At 34.4% G+C, this 16955-nt stretch overlaps 1 protein-coding gene across 2 annotated transcripts in view; it reads left to right on the top strand.

Moving 5' to 3' along the window:
• Window positions 1–7599: 7599 nt before the first annotated feature.
• SHOC1 (shortage in chiasmata 1) overlaps window positions 7600–16955 on the top strand; it is an 87189-nt gene continuing 77833 nt past the window's right edge. For both annotated transcript variants that reach the window (XM_082404263.1, XM_082404262.1), the window contains exons 1-2: window positions 7600–7687; window positions 15108–15292. In XM_082404263.1, coding sequence (XP_082260389.1) covers window positions 7623–7687; window positions 15108–15292 — 250 coding nt within the window. In that variant the 5' untranslated portion in view covers window positions 7600–7622. The remainder of the gene's footprint in view (window positions 7688–15107; window positions 15293–16955) is intronic.

Genomic DNA, 16955 nt, shown 5'->3' with positions numbered 1-16955 from the left:
CATTTGGATTAAAATGTATATTTCATTCACTGAAAGCTTACTGAAAAACTACTACTGTATGAAAACTTCTAGTTTATATCTGAATTCCCAAAAACATTTTAAATGATTGATCAAAATGCTAAGAACTTTCTGATAAACTGGACTGTGTCCTAGAGTAAATATTCTAAGCTGTAATTCCTCTGATTCTCACATAAATGAGAACCATTTTGGACTCATTCAGCATTCAAAATTTATTGAGACAATCTGGGACTAGCAGATGCAAACTATTATATATAGGATGGATAAACAACAAGGTCCTATTGTATAGCACAGGGAGCTATATTCAGTATCCTGTGATAAACCATAATGGAAAAGAAAAAAAAATTTACTTCATTAGGTGAATTTGTTGATTTACTAATAATGACCCAATGACCTAAAAATAATATACCATAGTTGCTTTATTCCAAATGAGGTAGTAGGGAATTCTAACTCAGGCTTTTTATTTTCTAAGAGAGTGGAATTTTCCAAATCCTACTCCACTGCTTCAGCACAGTTTTGCCCTTGGTTATTCGATTTCGAGACCACTTAGGAAATACAGTTATCCTGAGAAAATCACTCTATCAGTCTTGTGAACCCCAGCCTCTTTTGCAACAAAATGATCACATTAAATATATTGCAATCCACCAACTAGGAGTTATATGGATAAAATAGTATGAAAAAAAATATGAACAATTTTATACCAATATATATTATTTTCATATTAGATTTAAATCATAGTAATAAATGTTATTTTCATAGTTAAATTTTTATCATTCAGAGCCTTTTTTAAAACGAATGAACCAATGTTTTGTGATTAAGAATGGTTTTCTGCTCCTGGCTTTGCTGTTTTACCAACATTTACTTTTAATTTTTATATTTCCGGACATTGAAATTTGTACTGCTTCCAAAGAAAGAAGACATGTTTCCAGCATTCAAATATTGCGCAATAGACTATTCATATGAGGTAGAGTGTTACTGGATCACTACCTATTTACTAAAAATTATGATATAAAAGTGTTATCTACATTCACTATATGACTATGATCATTTTTCAGTAATCCTTAGTCTAATTACTTTGAAATTCATTTAAAATTACTTTCCACTTTTAATATACCTTAAAAATGCTACTTTGGGAAGGAAATTATTGACAATTTAACATGAATTTGAAGCTGTCAGCAGAAAAAAATATAGAAACTCTTGACAAGTTTGGGCTGCTTTTATGAATGATCTTGAGTGATCTTGAGAGGAGTGGGGAAAAAGCAATCCCAGTTATCTTTATGATAAAATGACAGTAACAGTATGTATTGGCCACTTACTATGGGCCAGATACTTCGCTCTTTGATGGATTATATCATTTGATCACTTGCTCTTTTGATGGATTATGTCATTTTGATGATCATAACTACTCCATGAGGAAGATACTATTATCTTATCAGGTTTTACAGTTTTACAGGTTAGAAAAATGGTGTCTAGAGCAGTTAAATAGCTTGTACAAAGCTGAAATTCAAACCAGGCACATTGTTAAGAAACTAATTAAGGACTTCCCTGGCGGTCCAGTGGTTAAGACTCTGCGCTCCCAATACAGGGGACATGGGTTCGATCCTGGTGGGGGAACTAAGATATCGCATGTCGTGCAGCAAAAAAAAAAAAAAGAAAGAAAAAAGAAACTAATTAGAATAGTTGTCACACAACAGTTCATAGTTCTTATGATCTTAATTAACAAGTTAAATTTTAGGTTTCTTTATAACCTTGACCCCCATCTATCAGGAAAAAAATTGCTCCACTATAACTAAAACTGTGTTATATTTTATAGGAAATAAAAAAGGTATATAGGTATCTTCAGGTTTTCTTATTCCCTCATAACCAAGGAAGGCAAATGTATCATTATAACACATATATGGTAGGGAATCAGAGGTCATTGTTACACAAATATTTATGAATATATTATCCACTTGCAAAATTAGTCTATACTCAAACATCCTCAAACTTTTATCCTCGCCAATGGTATCTTAGTTTCTTGCTGATATCTTAGTTTCTTGCCATGATACAATACAAATATACTAATCAATGGCAAATCTTGCAAAAGATACTGGGTTTTGTAAAGTTCGTGAAAACAGTGTTGAAGAACCACTCAAATAACAGGTAAAGCTATTATCAGATGAAGATTTTACAAAATTAGACCAGATTACAGACAAGAGAAAGAGAATGGTTTGAATATCAAAGGAGTCAGAGATGCCTTGGGAAAATTTGATTAAATCCTCAAATATTTTCTAGAAATATTTATGATCAAAGGTGAAATAATGATTAGTATCATGCATATCATCATATAATACAGTTTTGAGGGAAATTATGACAAAAAATCAGTTATAAATATAAGCTAACTATGAACAAAATTTCATTAAATATAAATTTTAATTTTTATAATTTTATTTCATTTTTTAGACAAAGTTCCAATCAAGCTTTTCTTTCCTTTTTACTATGAATCTTTGGTCCTCATTTTATATAAATTACTTTAACTGAGCTTTTCTTTGTACCATTTATTCTTAGATAATGAAGACCTCTTATTTAATATGTTACTATACCTTCAGCAAACAAACTCTTGGGAAGTAATGCAAGAAACTATCATTTGTCCAAATACATAGAATAATGAATTCTGTGGGAAGTTGAGAGTCACTGAGGGACGGCTTCATAGAGGAAATATTGCTTAAGATGAGCCTTGAAAGATGAATAGAATTTTGATAGCTAGAGAAGAGTATCAGGGCATTTTTCAGAGGCACAGTGTAGACCACAGTGTTGATGAGGAAGTGACCACTAAATGTTAATGGGGTAGTAATTGATCTATTTAAAGACCACAGTTAGTATTAAAGAGTAATGGGAAATAAAGCAGGAAACTAAAGGCAGACCCAAGTATAGAGAATTTTGATTTATAAGCTTACTTAACTGATTTAACATCCTTTTAAGGTTTAATTATTAGATTTTTTTAAAAATTAGTAACATATTTGCTGGATGTCACAAGTGAAACTGCAAAGACATGGAAAACAAAAGTTAAGATAGCCATATTATACTGTTAAGTGAAAAACAGCACATTGCTAAATGGTATATAAATGATGTGATTCCATTTTTTTTGTCACACGCGCGCGCACACACACACACACACACATTTTAGCCTAATCTAGAAAAGAAAGTATCTAGGAAAATACACGAAACTATTACTGATATGACTAGGGACCTTGACTTTCTCAGTTATGTGGTTCTGTGTTAGATATTTTATAGTGAGCATGTATTACCTTTAAATAAAAATAATATAAATTTGAAAGAATAGAGAATTTTTTTTTTTTTAATTTTTATTTATTTATTTATTTTTAATTTATGGCTATGTTGGGTCTTCGTTTCTGTGCGAGGGCTTTCTCTAGTTGTGGCAAGTGGGAGCCACTCTTCATCGCTGTGCGCGGGCCTCTCACTATCGCGGCCTCTCTTGTTGCGGAGCACAGGCTCCAGACACGCAGGCTCAGTAATTGTGGCTCACGGGCCCAGCTGCTCCGCGGCATGTGGGATCTTCCCAGACCAGGGCTCGAACTCGTGTCCCCTGCATTAGCAGGCAGACTCTCAACCACTGCGCCACCAGGGAAGCCCAAGAATAGAGAATTTTAATATTCTGAATATTGACAGATAAGTATTTTAAATCCACTATCTATATATTAAAAGATTTTATAATCTTACTTTCTTACATAGAATGTAGTTAGAAAGAAGTTTTGCAGAGCTTTATTGCTTCGAATCCCTTCATGTTTGTATCAAGATGAAAATTATCCTGCAAGAGTTATTGATAATAAATTTAGGAGGCCATGGACAAGAGGTATGTTTTATTTTTATTTTTTAAAAATCTATTTTTAAAAGTATTTCAGAGTTTAGCATAATAAATTATTAAGAAAATGCAGTGATTTTCTCATTATATAAAATTGTATTCATATCAGAATTCCAAGAAGTTTACAAATTAATATTTTTATGACAGAATTTAGGTGACAAAGTAAGGAACTGGAAAGCTTATACTAGATATGACTAGAACAAATAAAAGATATGTAGGTGATGAAGTCTTAAAATATTCTAACATTGTAACATTTGTTGTACTATAATAGGATCTTGTTCAACTGTAGGAAGGCTACTTTAAGTTGTAATAATACACTGAATATAAAACTTTTTAAATGTATATATACAAAATACCATCTTTTGCTTTTATCATGTCATAGACTTAAGAAAGACTAGCCTCCCTGGAGGATACAAGTCAGTTAACAACATTTATTTACCCTGTATTCTGTATAGGCACCATTACAGGTGCTAAGAACACAGTTACTAATAAGACATAGAAATAGTCCCTGCCTTCAGTGGGTTTTCAGACAGGTAAGGAGGATGTAACAATAAAACCATTAAATATGTAAACTAATATTTGGTATTGATAAATGTATAGAGAAGACACATAATGTAATGTTATATGAAATTTCAGGAGTAGGGAATGCTATTTCCTAAGATGGTTAGGGTAGGACTACAATGAAGAGGTGGACATTTGAGTTGAGATCTGAGTAATAAGACAACAGCAGCCATAAAAAGATATAGGGGAGAAGACTTTCAAGCAAATGCAAAATTCCTGACTCAGGAATAAACTTGATGTGTGTAAGGACCAGAAAATTAGGCCATCATGACTACTTAATGAAAAAAGGGGACATCTGACAAGTAGGCAAGTTCTGAAAGATATGAGGCTTTGAAGGCCATAAGATGGAGTTTGTTTGTTTATTTATATTATGGCTGATATGGTAAGTCATTGGACAGTTTTAAGAAAAAGTGGCATAACCTGATTTTTGTATTAGAAAAACCATTCTGGTTGTTTGGAGGTTGGAAGGGGTAGGGATTGGGAGGCAAGGGTAGAGGCGAGAAAATCAATCAGGAAGCTACTGGTATGGTTCAGAATCTAGACTACTAGGTGAATCTATACTCTACATAAAAGATGGTACCTTAGACTAGGCTTATAGTAATAAAGATGTGAGAAGTGGTTGAGATTGGGATTATTTTAGAGGTCCAGCCAACAGTGAGAGGGTTAAAAAAAAAATAGAAGAATAAAGAGTTTCTTCTAGGTTTTTGACCCGAGCAACTGGGTGGATGGCAGTGCTATTTCCTAAGATGGGGAAAGGCTTGTGGGGAAGCCAATTCGTGGCTGGAGTCAATAGCTCTGCTTTGGCCAGGTTAAAATGCCTATTAGGCATCTAAGTGGAGACATCAAGAGGCAATTGGTTATATTAATATTGAGCACAGCTGGAGTTTCAAATTGGGGTCATTGATATGTAGACTGCACATTCATTTGTAGAATTGTATGAAGTCACTGAGAGCATGAGTATAGATAGAGCAGAGAACCTAGGACAAAGCAGTAGAACACTCCAACCATTCAAAGGCTGATATAGAAGGTGAACCCAGCTAAGAAGACAAGTGAGGTAGAAAAACCAGAAGAGTGTGGTGTTGTAGAAGTCTAAAGAAGAAAGTGTTTCAAGAAGGAAGAAGTGGTCAAAAGCATTGATCCCTGTTAAAGTGTCAAGTGAGATGAGAATAGTGTGTTGACCATTAGCTGAACTAAATGTAGATCATTGATGACCTTGGTAAGAGCGGTGCCACTGGAATATTGTGTAGGAAAGCCTGATCAGAGTATGTTGAGAAGAGAATGCGAAGTGGGATGTGAGATGGTAGTTATAAACAACTCTTTTGAAGAATTTTGCTATGACGGTAAATAGAAAAATAGAGGTGCATTAGCTGAAGGGAGAAATAGGGTAAAGAGTTTATTTTTTTAGATGTGCAAATTAAAAAAATATATGTGTGATAAGGAAAGAGACTATAAAATGTTTGTCTACCAATGGAAATAATCTTGGTAAAAAAGAAAGAAAATGATGATGCAGGAAGTAAAAAGGATAACTTAGTAAAAGAGGATAGTATCAAGAGCACAATGGGAGGAGTTGGTATTAGAAGCCAGGATGGTTCTTCCACTATGATAGGATAGGAAGGCAGGGTTTGTAGGTACTTATGCTAGTGAGATGTTAGAATTGGTGATAGAAGATGAGGTCGTTCTTTTCTATTTGTACTAAGTTTTTGTGTGGAGGCAAGGACATAGAGAGTGGGTAGGGGGATGAGTATCAAAAATTTGAGGGGGGGGGAGTGCCACATAGTTGTCCTGAAGAATGAGAAAGTCAGTTTCATTAAGAAGGATATTAAGATGAATTACCATTATCATCTGTCAATGTTGGATGCCCATTTAGAAGTTATGGTCAAAATCTCAAGTGAGCTTATTCAGAATGGCTTTTTTTTTTTCCAAATAATTTTCAACTGTTCTAGTGTACATATACAAAGTGAAGAGTAGGGGGTTTCCTAAGTTGGTATAAGGGAAAGAGAGGCAAGGGAATTAAGTCTTTGTAAGGGAGTGATTATGAGACTGGCTGTGGAACCTAAGCTGTATGAGAAAGGAAGTGAGGACATGAGGGAGGATGAATATATTGTAAAAATGGAAGGGTCAGTGGATTGAAGGTCTCAGTCAGGTTGGAAATAAGGTAGAGAGTAGCTTTCATCAAATGCTTCTGTAAAACTATAGAAGGAAAAAAATAAGTTAATTATTTTTCCTATTTCTTTTCCTTTTCTTCTTTTTAAAAATAATAATAACAATAACACCAAAATTTATTAGGCATTTACACCATGTCAGGCACCATTCTAAGCAATTTACATGTCTTATCACATTTAATCTTTACAACAACACTTTGAAAAGGCCATTATTGTTCCTAATTTGTAGATAAGGAAACTGAGATAGAAAGAGGTTAAGAGATTTACCCAAGATCATACAGTTAATAAGTAGCAGTATAAGTATCTAGGCAGGGTGATTCCAGAACCTGTATTCTTAACCACTAAACTTCTATATTTTTCAGTGAGGCACAGACTCAGATGTTCAGTTGTTTGTTCAAGGTAACAAGAATAGTAAGAGCTAACGCTTAGGTAGAATACAGGTCCTTTGCCTCTTCACTCAGTTGCTGCTTCTGACACTAGCATATGACGTGGTCCCGCTACTTAAGGAACCAAGGGTCTAATTTGGGAGACAAGCTATAGATACACATAAAATTTTAAACTATGACTGTATATGATTAAGTACTGAAGTGAGTGCCACTGACAATATTATGGCCCTTCAAGGGGAATGTATCAGAGTGAGCTGGAATGGTAAATAAAGGCTTTATGAGAAGTTACATGAGCTGTTGAACAGGATTATCTAGGATGGTAGTGCTGTATAAGCAAAAGAGAGGCTGTAAAAATGAGGATGCTCTGTTCAGGTGATATTGTTCTGACTGTGGTAGAGAGGGTTTTTTTTTGTTTTTTTTTTTTTTTTTAGTGGGGGTTGTAATAATGAGAATGATTATTTAAGTATTTGGAATCTGGTATAACGTTGAAAAAATTACATTTGTGAACAAATAAAGATAACACCATAATGTAAAAGGTGAATGTTTGGCTTCCTTGTATTAAGTTTAAAAGAAAATTCCAGAAGCTAACGTTTACCATTCTCCTTTCAAGTTTCAGCTGTTTCAGTTACGGGAATGACAGAAATCTCAGCCTTGGATCAACAGAAAGCAAATCTCTTTGTGGAGGAGCTCCTTGAGAAGTATGTGTCCTTAATCCCAAATTTCCCCTTTACATCTAGAAGATGAATAGTAAATTCTCCAGACACCTAAGAGAGAAGATCCTTTCCTTTATATCCTCACAGGTTTTCTTCTTTTATCCAAAAAACAAGCCCTAGTCTGAACCACAAAGGAGGGGTTAATCAAAATGATTTACAGCCTCTTTTTTATCTTTCCCTCATTTATCACATATTAACACTTTTCTATGCATTTGTATTGCAAAAGACAGAAATAAATCCAAGACGCTATTATGCTTTTAACAGTAAGTAAACTTTTGGTGGAAAGAGTCTATAAAAAATCCTTTCTATTAAAATCAGTCTTTTTATCCCTGTAGTAGAAATACAGATTAAGGTTGTTTTCTAACATACTTTGTCAAAACGTTATTTATTATTAGTTCAGTCATTCATCAGATATTTATTGGATACCATTCTGTATGCTGCATACAGGATAAAAAATGAATAAGATACAGTCTCTGCTCTCAAAGAACACAAGAAAATAGGGAATAGAGATTTATAAATAAATAATTACAATAGAATGTGGGAAGTACAATGCCAGAGATAGGAACACAGAGCATAATATGAGGAAGAACATCTAACCCATTCTATGATGTTCAGGTAGACATAAAGTAGAGATTTTAGTGCAAATATAAATAATTTACTCTGCTGCTTCACTTCATGCAAAGAGTGCTGATCAGACCCAGGAAGGATTTAGTTATTGTTCAGATTTCCAGTTTTAGTAATTTAAGTTTTCCTTAGTTACAGAGAAGCCCAATATACTATTTCTGTCATCTAGGAATTTAAAAATCAGGTTAGGAAGATAATATATGAGCAGAAAAAATTAACAATGTTAAGAATTAAATGATAATATAAAATGACCATCAAAAGGTCTTTCACAAGGTATAAGGTCAATGCAAAGTATCTATCACATGACTAAACTGTAGAGCAGGGAGGAAGCAGAAAGCTGTAGTGAAAAGAGCTCTGCACTATGAAATAAAAGATGTAGACTTGATTTGAAAAGTCAAGTACTGACTCCTCAACAAGTCATTTTCTCTCTCTGATCTTCACTTTCTGTTTCAGTATAATGATGATCAGTCAGTGTTTCTCAAACTTTAATGTACATATGAATCACTGAGGATCTTATTAAAAATGGAGATTCTGATTCAGTCAGTCTGTGTCGGGACCTGAGATTCTGCACTTCTAATATGCTCTTAAGTGTGCTGATGCTGCTGGTCCAGGAGCCTACTTTGAGTTACAAGATACACGATGCTCTCTAGAATTTCTTTTCACCCTAAGAGTTAGATTGGTAGGGCTGTGCCTTTATAAGCAGGAGAGATCAGCTTCATAAAGAAGTAGGAACTGAGCTTGAGCGGGACAAAGAAGGAGAAACTAACTTGAGAGAACGCATTTCAGGCAAAGGAAACAGCCCGTCTGAATAGAGGCAAAAATGTGCAATAATTACTCAACGAAGGCAATGATGAGGCTCAAACAAAAGATTCCTGTATGAGAGAAATGCGAGGCCCTGAAGGAATGGGCACCCCGTCATATCTGACCCTCCATTTTGCAGTACCAAGATCATGTCCATGGCAAAGAAGGTGGAATCTGTGGCACCACCTAGAATAAAATTTATATTTCTCTGCCTCCCTGTAGCCACGTGACTGAGCTCTTCCCAAAGCATATAAGCAAAAGAGGCTTATGCAATTTCTGAGGGATGTCCTTAAAAGGAAGTGGTGTGTCTTGCTCCTCACTTTTCTCCTTCCTGATGTTATTGATAGAATACAGATGTAACAATTGGTTCCAGCAACCACCTTGGAGTATACAGGATAAGAACTAAATCTAGGAATGGCAGAGTGGAACAAAAGAAGCCTCAGTCCCTGATGAATTGTGAAACTGTCTCACTAGCCATGACCTTCTAGCCTTGAGACTTTTTGTGTGTGTTTTAGCCATCATTAATTTCAAGTTTGTCTCATGAAGTGAAATTTAATTTTTAATAGACTTTACTCTTTAGATCAGTTTTTGGTTCACAGCAAAATTGAGCAGAAGGTTTAGAGATTTCCCATATCAAAATTTAATTTTAAATTTGGGAGTTTTATTACCTAATGGAAATTAAGAGTAAACATTCTGATCATTAGCACTACCTAGATTTCCTAAACCTTGCTTGTCCTCTCTTTCTCACCTCTGTTTCTTCTTCCTGTTTTGTTACTTCTTAATATTGATTCTAAGACCTCAGTTTTTTTACTTTTATTAATTTATTAGTATACTGTTTTAACATATATAGGCATTTTCTGCCATGTGTCCTGAAAAACCTTATGTTCTTCAAAACTGCACAGTAAAAATAACAGGGCATACAGGAAAATTAGCTTCTGTAGTCAAAGCTATGCAACTTGCAACAGAGCACTAATAAAAATAATAACTATTCTAATTTATTTTAAAAAAGACCACCAGCATACTTGAAAAGACATGTTAAATTCCTAACAAATAAATACATATTAGGGTAAATATAGAAATTTGAAAAAATGAAGCTATCTTAATGGACAGGCTAAAGGAGGAGTTGAGGCTACTGAATTATGGAGACAAGGGCAAAATGCAAAAAGATCATGGATAACCATGCAGTAAGCTTCCTAGCTTCCAGGACAGAGCTCATGGCCAAGTAGAGCAAGAGGAAGAACATATAACAACATTCTCTATTCCTCTGTGGCTTGCTGCATTCAGATAAATGCAGTTGAATACAGGACATTGCACATATATTTAGTTCATGTACACCTCATAATAACTATGTGAGATGGGTATTACAATCCCAACATTACATGTAAGAAACTAAGACTCAGATTAAGTCAATTGCCCACAGACATGTAGCTAGTCAATAGTTGGAGTGAGGATTCAAACCCTCAAACCGTAGTCTGTATGACTTCACACCCTATACTCTGGTTTGGTTTATATAACATCTTTATTGAGATAAAATTCATATCCATATAACTCCCATTTAAAATGTCCAACTCTGGGACTTCCCTACTGGTCCAATGGTTAAGACTTTGCCCTCCAATGCAGGAGGTGCAGGTTCGATCCCTGGTCGGGCAGCTAAGATCCCACATGCCTTGCAGCCAAAAAAACAAAACATAAAAGAGAAGCAATATTGTAACAAATTCAATAAAGACTTTAAAAATGGTCCACATCAAAAAAATCTTTTAAATTTTTTTTAAAAATTTAAAAAATAAAGTGTCCAGCTCAACAGTTTTTAGTATAGTCACAGGGTTGTACAACCATCACTACAATCAACTTTAGAGCATTTTCATCAACACAAAAGAAATTCTGTACCTATTAGCAATCACTCCCTATTCTTTCCCCCTTACCCTGGACGGACAACCACTAGTCTTCTTTCTGCCTCTCCAGATTTGCCTATTCTGTACATTTCTTTTAAATGGAATCTAACTAAAATCATACACCAATCCCAGCAGGGGGGGCGCTGGTGGTGATTTCCCCACACCATGAAGCAATGCTCTAACACCAGCTGGGTGTCTTACGATTCAACTCAATTCTGACACTATCAACCTGGAGATAGCATCAGATCCCACAGGTTAAGGGTTTAGTTCTACAAGACTGCCCCCGCACCCCACACTTTAGATGCCGTTTGCAAGGTTATCACCTGTGCTTCTGACTGACCATCTATAGATTGGAGGTTCCAACAACCCCCTCTTTGGGTTCAATCAACTTGCTAGATAGACTCACAGAATTACAGAAACATTTTACTTACTGGATTACCAGTTTACTACAAAAGGGAACAGTCAGATAGAAGAGATACATAGGGCAAGGCATGGGGAAAGGGCATGGAGCTTCCATACTCTCTCCCGTCACCCCACTTTCCCAGCACCTCCATGTGTTCACCAACCTGGAAGCTCTCTTAACCCTGTCCTTTTGGGTCTTTAGGAAGGCTTCATTACATAGGCATGATTGATTACATCGTTGGTCATTGGCAGTTGATTCAACCTCCAGCCCCTCTCCCCTCCCTGGAGGTCGGAAGGGTGGAACTGAAAGTTACAATCTTCTACTCACATGATTGTTTCTCATGGCAACCAGTCCCCATCCTTAGGTGCTTTCCAAAAGTCACCTTATTCACATAACCAGAGATAACTTTATCGCTCTCATCACTTAGGAAATTCCAATGGCTTTAGGAGATCTGTGCTAGAAACGGATATGAAGACCAAATATATATCTCATGTTATAAATCACAGTATCACACATACAGTATGTGATCTTTTGTGACTGGCTTCTTTCACTTAGCATAATGTTTTTAAGTTTCATCTATTTGGTAGTATGTATTAACACTATTTTTTTTTTGGCCATGTGGCATGAGGGATCTTAGTTCCCTGACCAGGGATCAAACCCTTGCCCCCTGCAGTGGAAGCATGGAGTCCTAACTACTGGACTGCCAGGGAATTCCCAGCACTTCATTTTTTATAACCAAATAATATTCCATTTTGTGGATATACCACATTTTATTTATCCATTCATCAGTTGATGGATATTTTTTCCCCCTTTCTGGCTATTATGAGTAATGCTGCTATAAACATTTGTGGACAAGTTTTTGTGCAGACATATGATTTTATTTCTCTAATGGTGGAATTGCTGGATCATATGGTAACTTTGTGTTTAACTGTTTGAGGAATTGCCAGACTGTTTTCCAAGCAGCTGTATCATTGTACATTCCCACCAGCAGTATATGAAGTTAAAATTTATTTACATCTTGTCAACACTTGTTATCATCTGTCTTTTTGATTATAGACATCCTGGTGGGTGGCTCATTGCATGTCATTGTAGTTTTGATTTGCATTTCCCTGATGACTAATGATGTTGAGCATCTTTTCATGTAATTATTGGCTTTTAGTATATCTTCCTTGCAGAAATGTCTATTCAAGTCCTTTGCCATTTTTAAATTGTGTCATGTGCCTTTTTATTATTGACTTTTAAGAGTTCTTCATGTATTCTAGATACAAGTCCCTTATTAGATATGTGATTTGCAAATATTTTCTCCTGTGGATTGTCTTTTCACTTCCTTGGTGGTATCCTTTGAAGCACAAAATTTTTAGATTTTGATGCAGTTTGATTTATCTACTCTTTCTTTTGTTATTTGTGCTTTTGGTGTCATATCTAAGAAGGCTTTACCTCAACCAAAATCACAAGGATTTACTCCTATATTTTCTTCTAAGAGTTTGCCTGTGATTTTTTTTTTAAAGCCGTAAATCAGATCGTGAAATGTCTCAGTTATTGGTGGTTTATCCATTTCATCAATGGTATCCCATTTCACATAGAATAAAATCCAAAGTTCTTACCAAGTCCTGTAAGATCCAACATGATCTGATCCTTGCCCACCTATCTAATCTTACTCAGTTCCAGTCACCCTGACCTTTCTGCTTTTCTTAGACTATGCCAACCTTGCTCCCCTATTTTAAGCCTCTGTATGGCTTACTCCCTACCATTATTCAGGTAGCTGTAGCTCCTCAGAAGGCCATTTACTAACTACACTCTCTAAAATATACCTTTTGTCAACCCTCTGGCTGTTACTTGATGTTCTAATACCTCTTTTTATTTCACTCATAACAGTTTTTCACCACCTGGCATTATGTTATTTACTTATTTATATATTTGTCTGTTGTCCCATTAGCAGGTAAACTTCATGAGGGCAAGAACTTTGTTTTGTTCACCATTCCACTCCCAGTGCCTAAAGAGGTGTTAGCACATTGTAGACACTCAATAAATATTTCATTTAAGTTAAGGAATTAGTGAACTGCAGTGGATTAATTTACTCAAAAAGAATGATATGGAAAGAAAGCAAAGACAATATAGACTGGAAGCCTGGGAAACATCAGCACTACAAGTTAGGCAGAGGGAGTGGCACCAATGAACAAGGAATAGATAATATTGGACAAGGAGGAGATCCAGGAAATACTGGTCTTTACAGTTCACTTATATCTAGGGAAAGAGAATTGATGCGGTTTTCTCAAAACTATAGTACCAAGGATTTTTATAAAGTAGTGACTCTGTCAGTAATATTTATTTTTTTAAAAAGCAGTTATCTAAGCACTAAATTTAGAAGTCTATAAAGATCCACATAGGAATCAGTGTTCTTTTGAGTAATATGGACCTGGGTGAGTTGAAATATTTTTTCTTGTACCTTGCATTTTCTTAAAGAGTAAAGCAGAAACTTTAGAGATTTTTCTATATATGATTTGGGTATGACATGTTCATTATTTTTCTCTAATTACATTGGGGAATTATATTGATTTTGGTTCTTTCAGTCTGTACAGAGAATTATTAAGGCTAAAATATTTTAGGATATCATAAAAAATGTATATCAGAATGTGTAGCTAAATTGCCAATAATATATTTATCTGTTGCAAAAATCAGTGGAAAGATCTCTTGTAAGTCCAAATACCCCAATGATATGGACAATGGCAGATATACCTGGATCAATCAGGAAACAGGCAAGGTACAGGCAGGGTCAAGGGAGCCAAAAAAAAAGTTCCCAGGACTAACAACAGCTGGAAGTTGTTACCACCCTAAGCTTGAAGGAGCAGTAACCAAAACAGTAAGAACTGCAGCTATGGGAGAGAGGCTGTCTGATAAAAGATGTAACTGTTGGTAGAAGAATGCAGCCACTTCTCCAAACTGTGGCCCAGGAGGGAAAGATTTGGAAAGAATAATATTTCAACCTGTTTGTTTTCCCACCTCTGATCTCCTGCCAATGCTTCCACTGTTTGAACGCAACCAGAAGACAGAGCAAGGGAGCCTAGTTGGTTCACAGAGATCAGTCTCCTAGGTTGTAGAACAGAATGCAAAAGTTGGATAATGACATGGAAAAACAGACATTCAATATCCAGCACAAGGGCATTTTGGCAATGCATGGCAAAGTCTAAAAATCTATGTATCTTTAACCTCATCATTTCCATTTTTAGGAACTGCGTTTTGAGAAAACGATTAGACAAGTGCACAAAGATATTCCTTGCATTGTTGCTCATAATAGCAAACAATTACAAGTTTAAATTTCCAATACTAGGGAACTGGTTGAATAAATTATTATTTACCAATACAATGGGTTCTTGTTCATCCACTCAAAAACGGAGTGAATTGTACATTGATTGACATATAAATGTGCTCATGCTTCATTGTTTAGCAGAAGAAGAACAGGTTACAGAATACTATGTACTTGAATCCACTTTTATTTTAAAATATTCCAAAATAATTGAGAAAATACAAAATTTTAAAATTCATCTCTTGAATGGTGGAGCTATGGGTAATTTTTCTCTGGATCTGTTGGAATTTGGAAATTTTCTAGAGTGAACATATACTATTTGTTAATAAAGATGTTTTAAAATAGGACATACACAAAATCAGTAATTTTCTAAAGTCACAGGAAAACAGTTACAGGAATGGTGGCTAAGCTTAGCTGTGAATTTGAGGAAATTGTTCCAAGTCCAAATCCAGACTCCCAAACTGAAGTAGAAGAAGCCAGCTTATATACCCATAAGGACTACAATGAAGTCTTTACACCTGTCAACGGCTTAGAAAAATGTCCATTACTTCAAGCACAGAAGCAAGGTAAAACATTTGTTATTTCCATTGTTATAAAACATTTCTTACTAATATACAAATGTTCATTTCGGTGACTTTTTTTTCTTTTATTGGATTTTTAAATTTTTTATTTTGCTAAGGATATTCACCCACAAAATTGTAATTCTAAGTTTTACATTAGTGAAATATTTTCTTTCATATTAATCCCCTTTTTGTAAATGTAGTTGTTTTTGGAGTTTAAGTGTGCTGAGCTTCAGAATAGCCTCAGAGGTTTGATCATAGGTTGCTCACAACATATTGTTATAATGATATTAGCATCTATGTACAGATCTGATGACACAGCAGTCTGGTGTAACATTAAATTAGTAGATTATTAAGTGATAGTTATATCTTATTTTCCCAAATATGCTAAAGATTTTCAATCTTATCTAATTTATATGAAACCATAATTCAAAGTGGAGATAGAAGAGTTGCAGTATTAGGTCAAGAAATTCACTCCGTTTTTACAAATTTACAGTAAGTAATAATTAAAGATACATTTTATCCAAACTATATTCCAAATCTCTCATCTTACTAGAGGGTGATAAATTTTTCCAACTGTGTAAAAACTTGCTGATAACTACCTTTCTTGTATGTATAACAACCTATCCCATTTTTATATTGAAAAACTTATGTCTCCATTATATAATTGCTACTATCATTTAAGATATGATTTAGCTTGAACATGAAAAATAATTTGGTTCTTTTAGTGCTGTTTTTATGTATATATATAAATGGTGTATAAAATTTTTAGTGTTGGTAAATATGTGTGTGATATAGAGAGAGTTAAATCCCTCTTATAGTTTGAGAAGATAGAGATTGCATTAAAGACTAAACTTGAGAGCATGCTATAATAGGAAGAGCCTGAATTTGGAGTCAGAAGATTTGATCATAGTCTAAATCTACTCTTAAAAAGTGGCACAATTTTGACAGTTATTAAAAAGTTTATGGTTTTCAATTTTCTTCTATAATTTCTTTCTTTTAATTCATTCTTTTAATTTCTTATAAACAATTTTGTGGGGATCAAATTATATATATGTACATGTAAAGATATGATATATAAAAAATAACAGGCTACCCAACCACAACTGTTATTATATTAATGGGGCAAGCTAGAAGCATCTATTGGCAAATTTCATAATATCTGTCATCAGCTAGAACCAGAAGCTTCTTTAACTATTATACACCGAATGAAAATATGCTTGAGTTTCCCAAATACATATGAATTGTCCATATCCTATATCTCCTTAAGGGTCCTGTGTCATTTGATGTCACTTTATAAATTTAAATTTGCAATTCCATTTATTTTCCTTGCAGTTATATTGATTGCTACCAGATTTATAGATACTTTGGTCTCACTGTCTAAATGGAAAAGAATGTATTATACTTTGAGATTCAATTGATACTGTAAATTTGCTCTGTCTTATAAGAAATATAGTTATTACTAAATTATAAGTTAATTCCAAACATATATTTCTTTAAGACATAAAAACAGTGGGTATTTTTTTTTATTGTTTGTTGGTTTGTTGATATGTACTAATTTTTCTATAATATTCACATATTATTTGTCAATAAATGTAACCATTTTTATGAATATCCTTTTAGACATCCCAGGAATATATAAACAAATACAAATTTTTAATTTTTAAAA

Source organism: Balaenoptera borealis (genome assembly GCF_965194805.1).
Source record: "Balaenoptera borealis genome assembly, chromosome: 8".
In the NCBI taxonomy this organism is placed as follows: domain Eukaryota; kingdom Metazoa; phylum Chordata; class Mammalia; order Artiodactyla; family Balaenopteridae; genus Balaenoptera; species Balaenoptera borealis.
Note: the sequence above shows the minus strand (reverse complement) of the source record. Positions and strands in the feature narration are given on the sequence as shown.